The sequence below is a fragment of the Grus americana genome, chromosome 1 (genome assembly GCF_028858705.1).
Source record: "Grus americana isolate bGruAme1 chromosome 1, bGruAme1.mat, whole genome shotgun sequence".
Taxonomy (NCBI): Eukaryota; Metazoa; Chordata; class Aves; order Gruiformes; family Gruidae; genus Grus; species Grus americana.
In genome coordinates, this window is record NC_072852.1 from 1,198,342 (window position 1) to 1,218,642 (window position 20,301).

The 20,301-nt window shown below is 71.4% G+C and overlaps 2 protein-coding genes across 2 annotated transcripts; one reads left to right on the forward strand and one right to left on the reverse strand.

Annotated features, from left to right (window-relative positions):
- The first annotated feature begins 7,653 nt into the window (after window positions 1–7,653).
- LEP (leptin) lies at window positions 7,654–11,004 on the forward strand. Its single transcript, XM_054813143.1, has 4 exons — window positions 7,654–7,690; window positions 8,620–8,645; window positions 9,469–9,623; window positions 10,459–11,004. Exons 3-4 carry the CDS (start codon window positions 9,480–9,482, stop codon window positions 10,822–10,824), a joined length of 510 nt encoding a protein of 169 aa, XP_054669118.1. The 5' UTR covers window positions 7,654–7,690; window positions 8,620–8,645; window positions 9,469–9,479; the 3' UTR covers window positions 10,825–11,004.
- A 1,955-nt stretch (window positions 11,005–12,959) lies between these two features.
- Window positions 12,960–19,801, reverse strand: RBM28 (RNA binding motif protein 28). Its single transcript, XM_054813120.1, has 19 exons — window positions 19,644–19,801; window positions 18,984–19,172; window positions 18,780–18,877; window positions 18,566–18,641; window positions 18,390–18,482; window positions 18,189–18,260; window positions 17,900–18,047; window positions 17,048–17,199; window positions 16,806–16,887; window positions 16,549–16,658; window positions 16,384–16,457; window positions 16,058–16,193; window positions 15,908–15,972; window positions 15,617–15,775; window positions 15,097–15,231; window positions 14,642–14,716; window positions 14,225–14,541; window positions 13,593–13,689; window positions 12,960–13,355 (listed from the first exon to the last, which is right to left on the reverse strand). The coding sequence occupies exons 1-19, from the start codon at window positions 19,789–19,791 to the stop codon at window positions 13,230–13,232; spliced, it is 2,352 nt and encodes a 783-aa protein (XP_054669095.1). The 5' UTR covers window positions 19,792–19,801; the 3' UTR covers window positions 12,960–13,229.
- Window positions 19,802–20,301: the final 500 nt, after the last annotated feature.

The window sequence follows — 20,301 nt, forward strand, 5'->3', positions numbered from 1 at the left end:
GGGAGACCTGGGGGGGCCGCAGCCCAGGTAAGTTGGGGGGGGGGGGGGGTGCTGGGAGGGGGGGCACGGGGCTGAGGGGACCCCAACACCCCCCCTCCCAGCCCTGGGGTCCTGGGGACGGAGGGGACAGCGGGCACGGGGCAGGCGCAGAAACGGGGGGTGCACAAAGCCGCCCCACTCCCCGGCACAGCCGGGACCCCCGGTCATTGCTGGGGGGGGTGGGTGGCACTGGGGCTGCCCTGGGGACACTGAGCCAGTGTCACCCTGATGGCACACGGGCCAGGAGCCGTTTCCCTCCCGGGGGGGGGGCGGAGGAAGGGGGGGTCTGGGGTGGGCCCCAGCCCTGCAGCAGGGCACCCGGGGGGGACGACTTGGGGGGGCACAGCACCCTCGGGGCACCCCCTCGCTCTGGCACCATGGGGTGACACCTCTCTGGATGGGGACGACCAGCTTGGACCTACTGATGCTGGGGGGGGGGGGGGGGCCCTTCCTCCTGCCCCCTTTCCAGAGGGGACCCCAGCACCCGCAGACCCCCCTCCCCAGCACCCCCCCCGTCGTGCCGGCAGGCTGGGGGGGTGCGGGGGCACCCGAGGGGTCTGTGCAGCACGTGGGACCGGACCTGGCACCCCCCGGACTCGCTGCCACCGCAGAGGGACTGCGGCCACAGTGTGCTCAGCCACGGCCACGCCGGGCACGGCCACCTCCCGCGGCACTGCGGCCTCTCAGCGCTTCCCGTGCACACGTGTGTGTGTGTGTGTGTGCACAAGGGCGCACACGGCGGTGCACAGCCCCAGAGGAGTGTGCACAGGGGTGCACAGCCCCACAGTGTGCACAGCCCCACTGCACGCACAGGGGTGCACAGCCCCAGTGTGCACAACCCCACTGCACGCACAGGGGTGCACAGCCCCACAGTGTGCACAACCCCACTGCACGCACAGGGGTGCACAGCCCCACAACGTGCACAGGGGTGCACAACCCTGCTGCACGCACGGGTGCATGGCCCCACAGTGTGCACAGCCCCGCTGCATGCACAGGGGTGCACAGCCCCAGTGTGCACAGCCCCACTGCACGCACGGGTACACAGCCCCACAGTGTGCACAGCCCCACTGCACGCACGGGTGCACAGCCCCACAGTGTGCACAGCCCCGCTGCATGCACAGGGGTGCACAGCCCCACAACGTGCACAGGGGTGCACAACCCCGCTGCACGCACGGGTGCACAGCCCCACAGTGTGCACGGCCCCACAGTGTGCACAGCCCCACTGCACGCACGGGTGCACGGCCCCAGCGTGCACACAGGCACGTGCAACCCCAGCGTGTGCACAGGGCGCTCCGCAACCTGCTGCACCTACACAAGGGTGCACAACCCCCTGCGTGCACGTGGGGTGCACAACCCCCTTGCATGTACCCAGGGGTGCACCCCCCCCCCCCCCTTGCACATACCTGGGGTGCACACACCCCCCCTCTCGGGTGCACGTGGGGTGCACAACCCACTGCAGCACGTCGCACGGAGCCATGCTGGGAGCAGCCCCACGGTGCCACCGGGTCCCTCGTGCCCTCGCCCCCACACCAGCGCGTGGCCCTGGGTCACCTCCTGCCCGTCACGGCCGTGTCCCCGAGCAGCGCCGGACTCTCCCCGTCCCGCCGTGACCTTCAGGCCCCGCCGCGCAGCTAACGACAGCTTAATTACCGAATTACAAGATGGAGGCGCTGGACGGAGATGGTTGTTTCGCGGTTAATGGGGAGATGTCACTGGGATCGATCGCCCCGTCCCCTGCGCGGGGACCAGCGTCGCCCGATGACACCCTCTAATTGCAATATTAATTGCCCGGGGTCCGGCAGAGCTCCCGGCAGCGGGGCACAGCAAGATCCCAGTGCTCCCAGTTTGGGTGCCCATCACATCCCCAGTTACCAGCACCGGCTGGTCTGTAACCGGCTCGTTAGGGTTTCACATGGCGCTTGCACACACACGTGCACGCTGATGCACGCGCGATGCGGAGGCGGGCTGGTGGCACAGGGGACGTTTGTCCCCCGCAGCAAATCCCAGCTCTGGGCTGGGACGTCCCCGAGCAGAGCGAAGGCGCCCGGCTCTGGGGGTGGGGGGGGGCCAAGGGCATTGCACCCCCTCCCCGCAGCCCCGACCCCCGCGGTGGCACCCGATGGCTGGGACGGGTGGCCTGGCTGGGGACCCGATGGGGGCTGGGGACGTGAGGGGGGGTGATGCTGGCTGGGGGGGGGGGACAGGGACTGGGGACAGGGTTTGGGGACAGGAGTGATGCTGGCTGGGGGGGGACAGGGGCTGGGGACAGGGTTTGGGGACAGGAGTGATGCTGGCTAGGGAGGGGCAGGGACTGGGGACAGGGTTTGGGGACAGGAGTGATGCTGGCTGGGGGGGGGACAGGGGCTGGGGACAGGGTTTGGGGACAGGAGTGATGCTGGCTGGGGAGGGGACAGGGACTGGGGACAGGGTTTGGGGACAGGGGTGATGCTGGCTGGGGGGGGGACAGGGACTGGGGACAGGGTTTGGGGACAGGTGATGCTGGCTGGGGAGGGGACAGGGACTGGGGACAGGGTTTGGGGACAGGGGTGATGCTGGCTGGGGGGGGGACAGGGACTGGGGACAGGGTTTGGGGACAGGGGTGATGCTGGCTGGGGAGGGGCAGGGACTGGGGACAGGGTTTGGGGACAGGAGTGATGCTGGCTGGGGGGGGCAGGTACTGGGGACAGGGCCTGGGGACAGGGGTGATGTTGGCTTGTGGGGGGGGACAGGGACTGGGGACAGGGTTTGGGGACAGGGGTGATGCTGGCTGGGGGGGGACAGGGACTGGGGACAAGGCTTGGGGACAGAGGTGATGCTGGCTGGGGGGGGGGCAGGGACTGGGGACAGGGCCTGGGGACAGGGGTGATGTTGGCTTGTGGGGGGGGACAGGGACTGGGGACAGGGTTTGGGGACAGGGGTGATGCTGGCTGGGGGGGGCAGGTGTTGGGGACAGGGGTGATGCTGGCTGGGGGGGGACAGGGACTGGGGACAGGGCTTGGGGACACGGTGATGCTGGCTGTGGGGGGGGACAGGAGCAGGAGCTGGCAGTGGGGGGGACAAGGACCGGGGACATGAGAGGGACGATACCAGCTGCGGGGGGGGGGGGGCAGGTACTGGGGACAGGGCTTGGGGACAGGGGTGATGCCAGCTGGGGGACAGGGACTGATGCCGCGAGCGATGCCGGCTGGGGGGGGGTGGGGGGGGGTTGCTCGCTGTAGGGACCCCGTTTGGTGTCAGCGTCCCCGGGACGGCGGCTCGGGGCCCTGCCAGCAGCTGCCCGGCAGCCGGTGACGCCGCGGCCCTTTCCTGGCAGAGCTGTGTCAATGTTTGCAGAGTCCGGCCCGCTGGGGCAACTCGCGCTCCGGCCACCGGCACCTTCCCGGCCGGCACGGTGACGGCCCTGCCGTGGGGACCGGAGCCTGGGGACCCTCTGCAGCACCCAGCTGGGCGCCCTGGGAGGGGGGCTGAGGGCACCCATGGGGCCACGCGCTCGGTTTGGGGGTGCTGTGGTGCGTCGGGGTGCTGCGGCACACACGGTGCTCCTCGGACACCCACCCAGCTCGGCCGGAGGGGGGGGGGTGACAAGGACACGCGATGGGGACGTTGGCCATCCTCTGCTCGTGGCCGTGTCCCCAGGCCGGATCCTGTCCCCCAGCAGCCGATGCCGTGGGGGTGCTCCCTGCCCCCCCAACACAGCCCTGCTCCCCCCGCCGTGCCACCCCGGCCGTGTCCCTGCCTGACCCCCTGTGCGGAGCCGGGGATGGGACCCTGCGGGTCTGGGGGCTCCAGCATCCCTGGGGACACCGGGGACACCGGCCAGCCTCCACCCGCTGCACCCAGCACCCACCCAGGGTGCAGAGATACCCTTAGGGGACCCCCGCAACCCCCTGGGCCTGGGTTTGAAGCCCCCACCCCCCCACCCCCGGGTGGGCTCTGTCCCTTGTCACCGGGATCCCTGGCTTTGCAGTAGGGGGTGGCACCCCGGCCCCATGTCCCCCTGCCCGTCGGGGACCCCGCGGCGGGGCCGGTGTCAGGCGGGGTGAGCCCCGACCGCAGGAACGTGGGTGCTAATCCAGGCCGGCCGCGGGCTCCCCCGGGACCGCCGGGCTCCACGGGCTGCCGACACTCCGGCCGTCCCGTAAAAGCCATGAATCAGCCGGGGCTGCTCCGCACCAAAAATAACGGGGGGGACAGGATGGGACGGGGCGGCCGGCCACGCAGCCGGAGCACCCGGGAGCATCCCGAGGGATGGGGTTTGCCGTCTCCTGGCACGCTCCCCCCAGCCCCCAGCGTCCCTGCCCGGGGATGGATCCGGCCCCGGTCCTGGCCCTGGAGGGGACCAGGCTCTGGGGGACCCCCCGCTTGCTGAGGGGGTGCTGGGGTGCACGGCCACAGCGGCCCCAGGGGTTGGGGACATGGGGGGGGCTCGGGGGTGTGCGGGGCCGCAGGTGATCCCCGTCCTGCTGCGGCTGCCCAGGGCCCGTGGTGATCCCCGTCCCTGTCCCCACGCTATCCTTGTCCCTGTCCTTGCAACCCCCCCGTCCCCGTCCCCCCCTGCAGCCAGGGTGCCCGTCGGTGTGTCCTGCCCACAGCCTGTCCCCGTGCCCCCCAACACCCGCAGTGCCCCATCCCGGGGACCAGGCTGCGGCAGTCGGGGACCCCGAGCCCCCAGTCCGGAGCCCCCCACGGGGCTGGGCTGTGCTGGGGCACCCGGACCCCCGTCCCTGCGTCGAGGCTTGCTGCCATGTCGGTGCAGAGCTGGGGGTGCCCCTCCATGGTGCCCCTCCTTGGGCATGTCCCCCGCCGTGCCTCAGTTTCCCCTTGGCTGGGGAGGGGTGAAGGCAGCGCCGGGCTCCTCATGCCGCGTCCAACCAGCCCTGCGGGCATTTTGGGAGGCCGGGCCGGCTGCAGAGCAGGATCGGACCCACCGCAGCTGCCACGACCCCCTGTCCCCTCCTGCCCGCTGGGTCCCGTTAGTGTCCCCACGTCACAGGACACTCGATGTCCCATGGTGGCATCTGGACCGGAGCGATGGCGAGGGGCAGCCCCCAGCCCTGGGGAGCAGTGGGGAGGTGCTGAGCACCCCATCCCGGTCTCGGGGTGCCCAGTGGCTTGTTGGGGTCCCCAAGCCTTTGGGTACATGGGGTGTCCTGTGCTGGGGTGGCTGCCCTGGGGTGGGGACAGTCCCGGCACCACGGGACCCTCGGCAGCGGGAGCCACAGCTCCAGGGGGTGCCTGACCCCCGGGTCCAGCCTGCGCATTTCGGGGCGACAGCTGGGCTCGGGGGGTGACAATCCTGGCCCTGAGCAGTTTGTCACCGTCTCCATCCCTGACGTGGCCGCAGGGGACGTGCCACCGAGGCGCAGGCAGGTTGTGGCCACGGGCAGAGCCCGGGGACCCGCCAGCACCCCCCGGGCGAGCGGAGCTGCCCACCCTGGGCAGGGGACCTTCTGCCCCATCACCCCGGGCTGCAGCAGGTCCCGGGGACAGAGACCCCCAGGGACAGAGACCCCCAGGGACAGAGACCCCCGGGGTGCCTGGGGGGGCCGTCTCAGCCTGGCACTGCCCAGCACCCCCAGCCCAGGCTCAGCCCCAGCCCCCGACCTGCTGCGGGACCCCACAGCTCCTCTGGGGACACCCCCCTGGGGACGGCGGCCAGGGTCAGTGTGCCCCGGTGTGCCCCGGTGTGCCCCGGTGTGCCCATGCCCAGGGTCCCCGGGGTGCATGTGCCAGGTGAGTGCTTGCACGAGTACGTGTGGATCTGGATGTGTTCATGTGCACAGAAGAGCGTGTGCCCGTGTGTGTGCGTGCGCGCGCGCCCAGGTGTGCCTATGTGCACGTGCCCAGGTGTGTGAGTGTGCCCAGGTGTGCATGAGCACACCCAGGTGTGCACAGGGGTAGAGCTGCATGTGCCCAGATGTGCACCTACCCAGGTGTGAGTGCGTCACGTACGTGTGTGTGCCCAGGTGTGTGTGCGCCCAGGTGTGCCAAGGGGCACAAACGCAGGCGTGCGTCTGCCCAGGTGTGTGTGTCTGTGTGGGCATCCAGATGTGTGTGGGCATCCAGATGTGTGTGGGCATCCAGGCGCATGTGCTCGGGGGGGGTATGTGCGTGCGCACACCTGGGGTGGGTGTGTGCATATTCACGTGTGCCATCCCAGGTGTGCACTGCTCACCTGCTCTGATGGTGTCACCACGAGTGACCTCGGTGGTGGCCCCCCACACACACACCCACCCCCTCCTGGGGTGCACATGCACCCCGTGGTACCTGCAAGGGGTGCGAGTGCAACACCCGGCCCTGCTCGGGCACGACCACACGTGCAGCCCTGCGTGTGTGTGTGTGTGTGTGTGTGTGTGCACAGCCGCACGCACGCCTGCCCGGCACCCTGCACATGGGTGTGCATGTCTGTACCTGCAGCCTGTGCCTGGGCACCCCCACAATGTGCGTGTGTGTGCGGGGGTGCACCCCACAAAGCCCTGCACGCCCACCCACACCCAGCCCAGCCTGTGGGGCGCTGGGTGTGCGTGCTCAGGGTGCCCCAGCCCGGGGTGGGGGGGTCCCCGGAGTGCCCCCCATTGGGCCGTCTGGGGCAGATTGGGCTGAAAAAGGGGCAGTTCAGGAGGGACGGGGGGGGCTCACACCACTGCTACCCCCCTCACCCCCCCCCGCTCCCTGGGGAGCACCCGGCCCGGCGGGTGCGTGTGCGTGTGTGCACGGCGCGGTGCGTGTGGATGTGTCACCCCGCACACGGGCGGGGGGGGGGGGGGCTGCGGCTCCACCTGGGCACGTCTGCACGCAGGGTGTTTCTGCTCGGCCGTGGGGCGGGCCGTGGGGCGGGCCGTGGGGCAGGGTGCCTCTGCACGGACCTGGTGGGGTGCGGGTGCCCCAGGCTCCCGGGGCCCCCCGGGCTCTCCGGTCCAGGGCTGTGCCCCCCCCCCCCCCCGCGGTGCAGCTCGTCCCCTCGGGACCCTCCGTGACCCGGGCCCCCACCCGTGCTCTGTGCATCCCCGGGCCCCCTGTGCTCCGTGTGCTCCGGGACCCCCTCGCTGTGCTCCGCGTGTCCCGGGACCTCCGTGGCCCCTGTGCCCCGGGATTCCCCCCCCCCCGCGCTCGGTGCATCCCCGGGACCCCCCCCGTGCTCCCCGTGCATCTTCTGGTCCCCAGAGCTCCGTGTGTCCCCGGGATCCCCCCCCACCCCCCGTGCTCGGTGCATCCCCGGGACACCCCCCTCCCCGTGCTCCGCGTGTCCCGGGCCCCCCCGAGCTCCGTGTGTCCCCGGCCCCCCCCCCCCCCGAGCTCCGTGTGTCCCCGGGACCCCCCCCCCCCGCTCGGTGCATCCCTGGGCCCCCCCCGTGCTCGGTGCATCCCCGGTGCGGCCGTGGGGGGCTGCAGCCGGGCAGGAGCCAGGTGGGACGGGCGGACGGGCGGACAGACGGGCGGACAGACGGGCGGACAGACAGCCGGACAGACAGCCGGACAGACAGCCGGCCAGCCGGACAATCGGACCCCGCCGTCGGGCCGAGGGCGGGCGGGGAGCGGCGGGCGGGGGCGGGGAGCACCGTTGTGCAACGGCCCCGCTCCGCTATATAGGGGGGGGCCGCGGGGGATGGAGCCACCACCGCGACGGGACGGGACCCACGGGGCGGCCCAGGTAAGCGGGACACCCCCCCACCCCCCCGGGACACCCCTTCTCCTGGGATACCCCCACCCTGGGACACTCCTGCCCGGGACCCCCCACCATGGGACACCCCTGCCCCGGGGACACCCTGCCCCAGGAACCCCCATTCTGCTGGGACACCCCTTCCTTCCTCAGTGACACCCCCACCAGGGGACACCCCCACCCTGGGACACCCTTTCTCCCGGGACACCCCCACCCTGGGACACCCCCACCCCGGGACACCCCTTCTCCAGGGACACCCCCACCCCGGGACACCCCCACTCTGGGACACCCCCACCCCGGGACACCCCTTCTCCAGGGACACCCCCACCCCGGGACACCCCCACTCTGGGACACCCCCACCCAGCTCCCCAGGGCTTGCACCACCCCCGGGGACACCCCCCCCCCCCCGAGCCCTGTGGGGTGCGGAGCTGGGGGACCCCAGTCGTGTCCCCCCGTGACCCCAAGGGACGTGCAGAGACGCTGGCACAGGCCTGGCCGGGGACCGCAGCCCCCTGGGGGGGTCTGGCCCCCCCTTACCCCGGGGCAAGGGGGCAGCGGGTTGAACCGGCCTTGGTGGCCCGATGCCCCGCACAGCCCCGGCCTGGCCCAGCACCAGCCGCCTCCGCTCGGCTCAGCACCTCAGGACGTCCCGTCCCTGTGCCCCCCCCGCCGTCCCCAGGGACACGTGCCAGCCCCCTGCCCCGGGTACCCGGAGGTGGCCGGGCCACATCGGTGCCACCGGCCGTGTCCCCCAGCACCGGGGGGATGCCGGGGGGATGCCTGAGCATCCTGCGATCCCCAAGGGGCCACCTGCCCCCCCAGCCCCGCCAGCCCCCCCGCCCAGCCCAGTGGGGTGGTGACACCCGGGGGGTCCTGGCAGAGGTCCCCACGTCCCCCCGTCACCGTCTCTCTCTTTCCAGGCTCAGCAAGCGGGTGCGAGTCTCCGGTGAGTACCGGGGCAGGAGCTGCTCTGCACCCCCATCCCTGTGTCCCCCCCATCCCCATATCCTCCCGTCCCCATGTCCCCCCATCCCCGTGTCCCCCCCATCCCCGTGTCCCCCCCGTCCCCGTGTCCCCCCCGTCCCCATCCCTAGGCAGCGGGTGACAGGGACACGTCACCCCAGGGTCCCTCCACTGCCCACGCTCCTCTCTTGGCCTCATCCTGCCCACAGAGGATGGGGGTCCCCGGGGATGGGGTGCAGCAGAGGGAAGCCAACACCCACCCGTGTCCCCCCCTCCCCGGTCCCAGCAGCGTCCCCTGGCCACGTCGTCACCGAGGCTCGGGTGCCAGCCCCGGCGCGGTCACAGCTGGGGACCTTGGGCCGTGGGTGGCCGTGGGTGGCGCTTGCGAAAGGGCAGCTCCGGGAAGGCGGCGGGGCACGTGCCGGCGAGCTGGCGGGGGCACGGTGGCACGGTGGCACGGTGACGAGGACCCGTCTCCGGTTGTGCCAGGGCTGGCGCGCAGCAGGGCCACGGCGTCCACGGGGCACCGACACCCACTTCCCCCCGTGTCCCTGGGCATGTCACCGCGCCCCTCCGCCGGCTCCCATCTCCTGGGGAGCACCGGGGTTCGGGGCAGGGGGGGGCGACACAGCTTGGGGACCCCCACCTTAGCAGGGTGTCCCCTCCGTGTGACACCCTGCCACGGGAGGCCGTGCCCCGCTTTCCCTGGGATGTGGCAGGGGATGGCACGTGTCCCCAGCGAGGGGGCAGAGGGGGCATTTTTTTGGGGTGCGGGGGATCTGACCTCCCCGTGCCGCCCGGCGCAGAGCCCGGCAGGATGCGGTGGCCCAGCGTGTCCCTCTGGGGTCTCCTCTGGCTGTGGCTCCCGCTGGCCGGTGGCCGCCCGGTCCGGCTGGAGAAGGTCCAGGCGGACACCAGGAACCTCACCCGCACCCTCAGCGCCCGCATCCAGCAGCTGCAGGTGAGCCCCGACCCGGGGGGGGGGGCACAGGGGGGGGCACCCCGCAGGGTGCGGTGCCCGTGTCACCCTGGGGTGAGAGGTGAGGGGGTCCCACTGGTGGGGGACACCCCCCCCCCCCAGCACAGGGTGGGGGGTCCCCAGGGAGGGACCTCCATGGCTGGGGGGGGGGGATCCTGCGCCCCAGGTGAAGGGGGGGTCTCCAGGGGGGGATGCTGAGTGGGGGGGGGGTCTATGGCCCGAGGAATGGGGGGGTCCCTAGGAATGGGTGGGGGGCGGTGGGGGGTCCCCAGAGAGGGTCACCTGTGGCTGGGGGTGGGGGGGTCTATGCCCCAAGGAATGGGGGGTCCCCAGGGAGGGTCACCCATAGCTGGGGGGTCCATGCCCCAAGGAACGGGGGGTCCCCAGGGAGGGTCACCCATGGCTGGGGGGGGTCCATGCCCCAAGGAACGGGGGGTCCCTAGGGAGGGTCACTCGTGGCTGGGGGGGTCCATGCCCCAAGCAAAGGGGGTCCCTAGGGAGGGTCACCCATGGCTGGGGGGGTCCATGCCCCAAGGAACGGGGGGTCCCTAGGGAGGGTCACTCGTGGCTGGGGGGGTCCATGCCCCGAGCAAAGGGGGTCCCCAGGGAGGGTCACTCGTGGCTGGGGGGGGGTCCATGCCCCAAGGAACGGGGGGTCCCCAGGGAGGGTCACCCATGGCTGGGGTGTCTATGCCCTGAGGAAAGGGGGTCCCCAGGGAGGGTCACCCATGGCTGGGGGGGTCCATGCCCCAAGCAAAGGGGGTCCCCAGGGAGGGTCTCCCACCGCAGGTGCCCCTAACCCCCGCCCCCCCCGCAGCTCTTCCCCCTGAGCCTGAAGATCAGCGGGCTGGAGGCCATCCCGGGGGAGGGGGCTCCGGAGGGGCTGGGGGCCATGGACCACCGCCTCCAGCTCTTCCAGCGCCTGCTGGCCCACCTGGCTACCGGCAGCTTGCCGCTGGCCCAGATCGCCAACGACATGGAGAACCTCCGCAGCCTCCTGGCCGCCCTGGCCGCCCGCCTGGGCTGCCCCCCGCCCCGCACCCCCCCGGCCCCCCCGGGCCCCCCCGGGCTGCCCGATCTGCTGGCCGAAGCCCCCCACACCGCTGCCGGGCTGGCCCTGGCGCGGCTCCGCGTCTGCCTGGACGGCATCGCCGCCCGCCTCGACGGCCTGCCCGCCTGCTAGGGACACCCCGGGGACACCGGCCTGGGGGGGGGGACACACACCGGCCCTGGGAGGGGGGACACGGGGCTGAACCCCCAGCCCGGGGCCACGGCCGTCCCCACGCGCCGGCACGGCCAGCGCGGCACAACCGGCACCAGAGAGAACTCCAGCCTCGCCGTTTCCTCTTTTTCTACGATATTATTATTATTATTATTATATTTTATTATTATTATTATTATATTTTATTATTATTTTATTATTATTATTATTTAGTATTTGTATTTATTTCTCCCCCGTTAATTTAAAATAAAGTGAATTTTCCAGCACCCCTGTGTCTCTAACGAGCCGCCAGGCTGGGTGCCGGCGTCGCCGTTACTGGGGACCCCAGGGAGCCGGGGGTGGGGTGCAGGGGGGTGGTCCCCAGGGCCGTGCCGGGAGGGACAAATCAGACCCCAAACGTAACCCGTGGGCTGAGCTCGGCTGCCGTGACCCCCCCCCCCCCGACACGGTGCCTTCCCACGGTGGCTTCGCCGGTGGCTGCCGCAGCCGCGGGGCGCAGGGGGTGGGTGGGGTGTCCCCCCCAAACCACAGCGATGCCCCAGGCTGGGTCGGGGACCCCCGGGGGAGTGGGGGGGTGTCCCCCCCAGCCCAGCAGCCGGGGGTCCCCGGGGACACGGAGCGCCTGAGGACGTGGCACCCGCTGACTCAGGCCCCGGCGGCTCCGCGGGCGGTTTACGAGGCCGGTGGCGGCTTCTCGGCTCGGCCCCCCCCGGCCTGGCGTGACCCCGACACCTCCGGCTGCCGGGGGGACCCGGGGGGACATGGGGACACGGTGGGGGGGGGGGGGGCGGGGGGGCTTGGAGGTCCCCAGCCCCGCAGGGTGGGGGGTCCCGATGGCTGGATGGGTGGCACCCACCCCCCCGGCACCCACCCCCCCAGCACCGGGCCCTGGAAGAGTGGGGACAGGGATGGGGACGGGGAGGGGACAGAGCACAGAGCCATGCACACGCGTGTGCACACGTGTGTCACTGCCTGTCCCCGTGCAGAGCTGTACCTGGCCCTGCCCAGAGTCCCTGTCCCCATCCCTGGTCCCCGTCCCTGCTCCCTGTCCCCATCCCTGGTCCCGCGTCACTTCCCCGTTGCCCCCCTCCCCGGTCCCTGGTGCCCCAACCCTTGTCCCTGGTGCCCGTCCCTCGTCCCTGTCCCTCATCTCCAGTACTTTGTCCCCCATCCCTTGTCCCCTCTCCCCACTCATTTCCCCTCGTCCCTGGCCACTGTCCCCAGCCACTTCCCCCGGTCCCTTGCCCCCCTCCCTGGTCCCCATCCCTTGTCCCTTCCCCTCAGTCCCTGGTCCCCATCCCTCATCTCTAGCACCCTGTCCCCGTCCCCCCCTCCCCAGCAGGACCCATCCATCCCCCCCTGGAAACTTTCTGCCGTGGGGCTGAGCCATGGTCCCAGCCCGGAGACCCCCGCCCCCCACTCCACGGTGGGGACATGCGGGCCCGGGTGGCCGTGGGGCAGCGGGGGTGGCCGTGGCCAGGACGCACGTCGCTCACGCGCGGGGGCCGCCGGCCAGGCCTGGCCCTGAGCCCCGCCACGGCCACGGTGACTCAGCCGGGACCCCGCGGCCCCCCCCGCACAACCGTGTGCCGGGCAGCACGGGCACCCGCTGGGGGGGGGGGGGGTGTGGGTGTGTGTGACCCGTGGGACCCGACCCCACGGGCACCCAGCATGGGGCTGACCCACAGGACCTGACCCCATGGGACCCCCACCCCACGGGCACCCAGCGGGGGGGCAACGTGCAGGACCCAACCCCGCGGGACCCCCACCCCAGTGTGAAGCCCACCCACAGGATACGACCCCACAGGACCCACACCAGCCACAGGGCTGGCTGCCCGTGGGGGGTCCCCAACTCTGCCCGTGGGGGGTCCCCAACTCCCCCCACTCTCCTCAACCCCCGTGCCCCCCACCCCACTGGGGGTGACTTAAGCAATGGGGCAACCCCCCACCCCAAACACTGCTCCTCCCCCCCGAGCAGCCTCCCTGGGGCACCCCCAACCCTTCTGCCCCCCACCCCGTCCCTGAGCCATCAGGGGACCGGAATGACCCTGGCCAGGGGGGGGGACCTGGGGACACCCACAGCTGTAGATTTTCCCTCCAAAAAGCTTTTTATTAAAATATATCCCTACAATTTTACAACACCCTGTCACTGACAAGGTGGGGGGGTGCGGGGTGCCCCCTCCTTCCACCCCCCCAAGGATCCCAAACCACATGAGACCCCAGGGAGAGGAGGGGGAGAAAGGATGGGGGCACCCCCAGAGCCCAGGGAGGGGGGGACCCCTCAAGTCCTTTCCCCCCCAGCAGGTCCCCCGGGTCTCCCCGTGGGCCAGCACCCCTGGGGGGGGGGGCAGGGTGCTGGGGGGGGCTCAGCTCTCGAACCACTTGCTCCTCTTGGGCGCGGGGGGGTCGCTGCCCAGGATCTTCCTCTTGTACCGCTCCACCAGCTCGCTGAACCGGGCCTCGGCCCCCCCGCCCTGCCGCCGCCCCCGCGCCTGCGGGCAGAGAGGGGCAGGAGAGTTGGGGGGCAGCGGGGGGGGTGGGGGCAGCAGGAAGACCCCCCAGTGCCAAGTGGGGCAGAGCCAGAGCCCAAGGGGGGGTAGGGGTGCCAGAGCCCTTTTCCCCCTGCCACAGGACCCCACAGCCCCCCCCGTGCACCCCCTAATTAGGGGGATCTGACCCCAAAGCCACTGGGGGCGAGGGGAAGCCTGTGAGCCCCCCCGCGTCCGTACCTGGGTGGGGGCCACCTTGCTCTTCTCCTTCCGCCGCTGGGCTTTGCCCTTGGGCTGCTTGGTGGGGACAGGCTTCACCTTCCCCCTGTCCCGCTTCCTGGGGGGCAGAGCCGAGGGGCACCCGTGGGGGCTGCACTGCACCACGGGAACTGCCCCCCAGCACCCAGAGGGGAGGGTGCGGTCCCGACATGCACCGGGGGGGGGGGGGGGGAGAGGAAGAGGAAGAAGCAAGGGGGGGGGAGAGGAAGAGGAAGAAGAAGAAGGGGGGGAGGAAGAAGAAGAAGAAGGGGGGGGAGAGGAGGAAGAAGAAGGGGGGGGGAGAGGAGGAAGAAGAAGGGGGGGAGAGGAGGAAGAAGAAGGGGGGGGGGAGAGGAAGAGGAAGAAGCAAGGGGGGGAGAGAGGAAGAGGAAGAAGCAAGGGGGGGAGAGGAGGAAGAAGAAGAAGAAGAAGGGGGGGAAGAAGAAGAAGAAGAAGAAAGGGGGGGAGAGGAGGAAGAAGAAGAAGAAGAAGGGGGGGAGGAAGAAGAAGAAGAAGAAAGGGGGGGGAGGAAGAAGAAGAAGAAGAAAGGGGGGGGAGGAAGAAGAAGAAGAAAGGGGGGGGAGGAAGAAAGGGGGTGCCCCCCCCCGCCGTACCTGATCTTGGGCCCGCGGTGCGAGGGCAGCGCCAAAACCTTCTTCCTGGTGGTGCCATCCGGCAGCTCCACCCGCTCCACCTGCGCCTCCGTGCGGAAACCGGACCAGGGGACGGCGACGGCCGGGGGGGTCGGGTGGCTCGGGGGGGCCGGGGCCGCCTCCTGTCCCCCCCCCGGGGGTCCCCTCGGGCCCTGGGAGCCCTTGAGGCCCTTGGCGGGGGGTTTCTTCCTTCCCTGCCGCTTCTCCGGGGGTCCCGTTGGCTCGGCTGCCCCGGCAGCAGCCGGTTCCTTCTCCGCCGGCTTCCGTTTCAGCTTGAGCTGTGCCGGGTGCCGGGGTCAGCGCCGGGAACGGGGACCCTCCGGGGGGGACGGGACAAGGGGGGGACAAGGGGGGGACACACACGTGTCCCCTTCCTACCAGGCTGCGCTGAGCTCGCTGCTCCTTCAGCTTCAGCTTCCGCCGGTCCTCCAGCGAGAACTCAACGATGGGTCTCTGCGGGGAAAAAGGGGGTCTGGGGGGGGCAGCCCGGGCTGGGGGGGTGGGGGGGCAGCCCCCCCAATAACACCAGGAGCACCCCAGGACTGTGGCCCCAGAGGACAAGGAGAGGCTGCAGGGCTATAGGGTGAGGGATGGGGGTAACCCAAAAGAGAATGGGGGGGCCCTTGGCAGGGAGAGGGAGGGAACGGGGAGACTCGTGCTGGGGGGGGGCGGGGTGGGGATACAGGGTGGGGGGACAGGAAAGACCCCGAGAGGGGTAGGGCTTGGGGGGGGCTGGGGCCACCCCAGAGGATCCCACACAGCAGGGAAGATGTGGAAAGAGGGGGGACACAGCAGACCCCCCCCAGAAGACCCCCCCGCCCCCCCGCACGCACCTTCTGGGCCCCGAAGAGGTGGGGGTTGTTGTTGATGCTGCGCAGGGCGGCCAGCGCCTGCTCGTGCTCCCCGAACTCCACGAAGGCGTACCCCAGGGACCGCCCCTGCCCCCGCAGCTCCCGCATCACCCGGCACTGGGGGGGCACCGCACGGCTCACGCCCCCCCCGCCGGGACGCCCCAGCACTGCCAGGGCCCGCAGGCCCCCCCCCCCCCCACGGGACAGCCATCTCCTCTGCACCCCCAAACGGGACACAGGGGGGGACACCCACGTCCTCCACCCCCCCAAACCCACCCCAGAGGGGACACAGAGCACAGGGGGACACCGGGGTGACACTGGGAACGAACCAGGGGGACACAGAGGGAGGACACCCACCTTTTCCACACCCCCAAACCCTCCCCAGAACGCACACGGGGGGATGGGGGGGGATAACATCCCCCTCCTCTACACCCCCAAACCCACGCAGAGGGGCGGGGGGCCGCGGGGGGCCGTGGGGGGCTGTGGGGGGCCGCACACCCACCTCCTTGATGCGCAGGGCCCTGGCCCCGCCGGCCACCCGCAGCACGAGGCGCCGCAGCCGGGCGCTGTCCACGGCCTTGGGCAGGTTGTGGATGCAGAGCCGGGTGCGGGACACGAAGATGTTCTGGTCCCGCAGCTTCTGGTACTTCAGCTCCTCAAACTGGGAGAAACTGGGCCGTGAGGAGGGGGGGGGGGGGCTGTGACCCCCCCACACACACCACGGGGGAAGGGACGCACTGTCCCCAAGCTGTCGCAGCCCCCCGCAACCGCCCCGAGATCCGCTCGCGCTCACCCGCGCACGCTTGGCCATGTCGGCGTCGCTCACGCCCTCCGCGGCCTTCGTCCCGGCACGGATCACTGCGGGGAGGGGGGGGGCGAGATGGGGGCGTTGGGATGGGGTTTGGGGGGTACCCAGGACCCCCCCCCCAACCCTGGCACTCACAGCCTTCGCGGGCCAGGTAAAGGTTTCGGGTGCCCGTCGGCTTCTTCGTTTTCTGCCCGCGGAGTTTCTGGGCTTCCTCGCGGCTCACGGCCAGATCGATGCGGAGCAGCCGCCCGTCCAGCCGCAGCCCCCCAGCCTGGAGGGGGGGGCACAGCCGGGCTGGGGGGGGGCACAGCTGGGGGCTCCCCAGGAGCTGCAACGACCCCCGAAAGAGGAACGACCCCACAGACGGCCCCCAAAGCCCAGGTGGGAGGAGCTGGTGCCGTCCCCACGCCCCTGGGGGGTCCCTCGTGGCCCAAGGGGGGGTGCCCCCCCCCCCCACTCACCTCACTCTCCTCCTGGGCAGCCTGCAGACATTTCTGGGCGGCTTCTTGCGTCAGGAACTGGGCGAAGGCGCAGCCTGGGGACGCAGAGAGGCTCGGTGAGGAGATGGGGACAGAAAGGGGTGTCCCCCCCACCCCCAGGACATGCCCCCCCACCCCGCCAGTTACCCTTGGAGTGCTCCGTGTCGGGGTGCAGGACGATGCGGACGTACTTGAGGTCCCCGAATTGCTGCAGCAGTTCCCCCAGCGCCTCCTCCTCCGTATCGAAGGAGAGATTCCTGCGGAGGGGGGGGGAATTGGGGGGCGGCTACAGCACGCAGCCCCCCCTCCCTGGTGTCCCCCCAACCCAGACCCAGCAGCACGGCAGAGGGGGGGGCCCCACTGTGCCCCCCAAGAGGCCGCCCCCGTGCCAGCCCAGCACTCACCGGATGAAGACGGTTCGGCCCTCGCCCACGTCCGAGGGGGGCTGCTGCCCCCTCCCCCGCTGCTTCTCGGGCGCGGCCCCCCCTGGAACCGCAGAGGATCCGGCACTTGGTGCCCAGCGCCCGCACAGCAGCGACCCAGACCCTGGGGAACCCCCCCAGACCCCGGGGGAACCCCCCCAGCCGCTACCCCTGCCTGCAGCAGCCCACCCTGCCCACCTCATCCCCTGCAGAGCGGAACAAACCTTCATCTTCCTCCTCCTCCTCCTCTTCATCCTCCTCTTCATCCTCTCCCTCATCCGAGCCCTCCTCCTGCTCGTTATCATCCTCGCTACCTCCTTCATCATCTTCCTCCTCTTCCTCGCTGCTCTCCGCAGCTGCCGTCCCCTTCGCAGGCCTGTGACACCCAGGGCACAGCTGGCGCAGCCCCAAGCCGGGGGGGGGACACACAGGGCCCCGTCCGGGGGTCCCACGGGGTGGGGACACACACACACACACACACACACACACACACAGGGCCCCGTCCGGGGGTCCCACGGGGTGGGGACACACACACACACACACAGGGCCCCGTCCGGGGGTCCCACGGGGTGCACACACACACACACACAGGGCCCCGTCCGGGGGTCCCACGGGGTGGGGACACACACACACACACACACACACACACACACACACAGGGCCCCGTCCGGGGGTCCCACGGGGTGGGGACACACACACACACACACAGGGCCCCGTCCGGGGGTCCCACGGGGTGCACACACACACACACACACACACACACAGGGCCCCGTCCGGGGGTCCCACGGGGTGGGGACACACACACACACACACACAGGGCCCCGTCCGGGGGTCCCACGGGGTGGGGACACACACACACACACACACACACACACAGGGCCCCGTCCGGGGGTCCCACGGGGTGGGGACACACACACACACACACACACACACACACACAGGGCCCCGTCCGGGGGTCCCATGGGGGGGGAGGACGGACACAGGGATGTGTCCCCACAGGGGGGGTCCTGTACCCCCGAGACCCCCGGGATCAGCCCCGTCCCTCCCTGGACGGCACCACCCCTTCCCTCGCTCACCGGCCCCGTGCCTGAGCAGAGGAGAGCTTGACCTTCATCTTCCCAGCTGCTTTTTCCTCATCTTCCTCCTCCTCCTCCTTTTCCTCCTCCTCTTCCTCACCATCGCCCACACTCTGCTCTTCGGTCTCCCCAGGTTTCTGCTCGCTCTCTGCATGGTGGGACAGAGAGGGACAAGGGGGGACAGTCACCCCTGGTGACCCCCTCTCCCCCCACCAAGGCCAGCAGTGGGGTGGGGGGGGCACCCAGCCAGGTCCAGAGCCCCCCTGGGGGGGACACACGGGACCCTCACCGTCAGGCTGGCCGCCCTGCGTCGCCCGGTACTTGTCCTTAGCCACGGCCCAGTCCACCGCCACCGGCCGCCCTGGGGGGGCAAAGGGACGGGGAGGCACGCCGTCAGCGTCCCCCCCTTCCCTGAGGCAGGGAAAAGAGGGGGGGCACCCTGCAGAGCCCCCCTGTGGCAGGGGAAGGGGGGGAAGAGGCACGGCTGGACCTTTGATCTCCTTCATGTTCATCCCCCGCAGCGCTTTGGCCGCTTCCAGCATGTTCCCCAACTGCACGAAGGCGAATCCCCGCATCTTCCCGTCTGCAAGAGCCGGGGGAGTTACCGGCATGGGGGTGCCAGCACCCCAAAAACAGGGGAAGGGAAGGGGGGGGGGGGTGTCTCACCTGGCTTCCTGGGGATGTTCACCTCCAGCACGGTGCCGAAGGGCGAGAAGAGAGACCTCAGGTCGTCCTCAGAGCACTGGGGAGGGACCGGCCGGCTGAGCGAAGGGGCTGGGGGGGCCCCGGGAGCTGTGGGGGTCCCCTCCCTGTGTCCCCTGGGGTGACACCAGTGCTGGCTGGGGGCGGGGGGCAGGGCTGGACCCCCCCCCCCCCGTACCTTGAAGCTGAGGTTGCGGACGATCAGCCGGGCCTTCCTGGAGGCGCCTCGGGGCTTCTTCGGTCCTGGGGGGGCTGCAGCGGTGGCCTTGGGGACACCTGCAGCATAGAGAGCGGGGATTTGGGGACAGCGCGGCCTGGGGACGGACCCAGGGCAGCTGCCGGTCCCCAAGAGCGCAGGCAGGGGACAGGACCCCCGACTCACCCGCTGCTGCCTCCTTCTCCTCCTCATCCTCCTGCTTTTGCAGCTTCTTCCTCCCCTCCCTGGGCCTCTGCCGGGCCGGTGTCACGCCGAGCCGGCGGCCACCAAGGGTGGTGGCCTCCCGCAGAGCTCGCTGGGCGTCCTCGGGCAGGGAGAAGGTGACGTAGCCGAAGCCGCGGCAGGTCTTGGTGCCTGGGGACAGGGCAGTGAGGCCCCGCGCCCCCCCCAGGTGCCCCCTCCCTGGCTCTCGGGGTCAGACTGTCCCCAACCCGTGGGACCACGCTCAGTCTGGTCCCCAACCGCCCCCGGGGCTCCTCCTGCCCCCCCCGACCCACCTGTGCGTCCCCCCAGTCCCTCCCAGTGCCTGCCAGCCCCCCCCCCCCCCAAATAACCGCTTCCCCTGGCCGCCCCCCGCTCCTGACACCCCCCCTCGGTGCTGCCCCCCCCCCCACACTCGGTGCTGACACCCCCTCCCCTCGGTGCTGACACCCCCAGATTCCTGCTCCCAAACGGCTCTGCTCTCAGCACACGCATCCCTGCCGCCCCCCCAACTCCCAGCCCTCCCCCCCAGATCCTCCCCCCCCATTCCCCAGCCCCCCCCTTCCCCGCCCCAGGCCTCGGCTCCCCCAGGCCCCGTCCCGCTCCCCGTCCCTCGCCGCCCACCCTTCTCGGTGACGACGAAGCAGCGGCGGAGGGGCCCGAGGCAGCCGAAGAGGCTCTCGAGGTCGGCGGCGGTGGCGGCGGCGGGCAGCCCCCGCACCATCACGGTGCGGCCCGAAACGGGAGCGGAGCCGCCACCGGCCGCCGCCATCTTGGGCACGCGCCGCGCGGGGGCTGCCGGGAAGGGCGGAGGGGGGGCGGGGCCTGGCGGAGGGGGGAGAGAGAGCGGCGCACGACGGGGCTTGGGAGGGGTGAGCGCCCCCTGGCGGCGCGGCGGGGAACTGCGGGGTCGGGAGGACCTGGGGGGGCGGTTCGGGGGTCCCGTTCTGGGGGGGGGGGTGTGTTTTGGGGTCCCCTCCCAGGGACAGCGGGGTCCTGTCCTATAGGCTGTGGGGTTGGGGGAGATTGGGGGGTTCCATCCCAGGGGCTCTGGGGGGTTTTGGGGTCCCATCGCAGGGGCTGGGGGGGGACAGGGGGGCTGGGGGGGTCCCATCCCGGGGCCTTGGGGTTGGGGGGGGGGGGGTCCCGTGCCAGGGGCTGGGGGGACATGGGGGTCCTGCTCTGTGGGGTTGGGGGAGCTTGGGGGGTCCCCTCCCAGGGGCTGGGGGGCGTCAGGGGGTTTTGGGGTCCCAGCGCAGGGGCTGGGGGGGGGACAGGGGGG

Bases quoted from the DNA above. Each gene is read 5' to 3' on its own strand.
- LEP (XM_054813143.1), top strand. From the start codon at position 9,480: ATGCGGTGGCCCAGCGTGTCCCTCTGGGGTCTCCTCTGGCTGTGGCTC. The intron at 9,624-10,458 runs GTGAGCCCCGAC...CCCCCCCCGCAG, and splicing joins CCCGCATCCAGCAGCTGCAG to CTCTTCCCCCTGAGCCTGAA.
- RBM28 (XM_054813120.1), bottom strand. From the start codon at position 19,791: ATGGCGGCGGCCGGTGGCGGCTCCGCTCCCGTTTCGGGCCGCACCGTG. The intron at 18,048-18,188 runs GTGAGGGTCCCG...CCCACCATGCAG, and splicing joins GCAGGGCGGCCAGCCTGACG to AGAGCGAGCAGAAACCTGGG. The intron at 13,356-13,592 runs GTACGGACGCGG...CTCTGCCCGCAG, and splicing joins GCAAGGTGGCCCCCACCCAG to GCGCGGGGGCGGCGGCAGGG.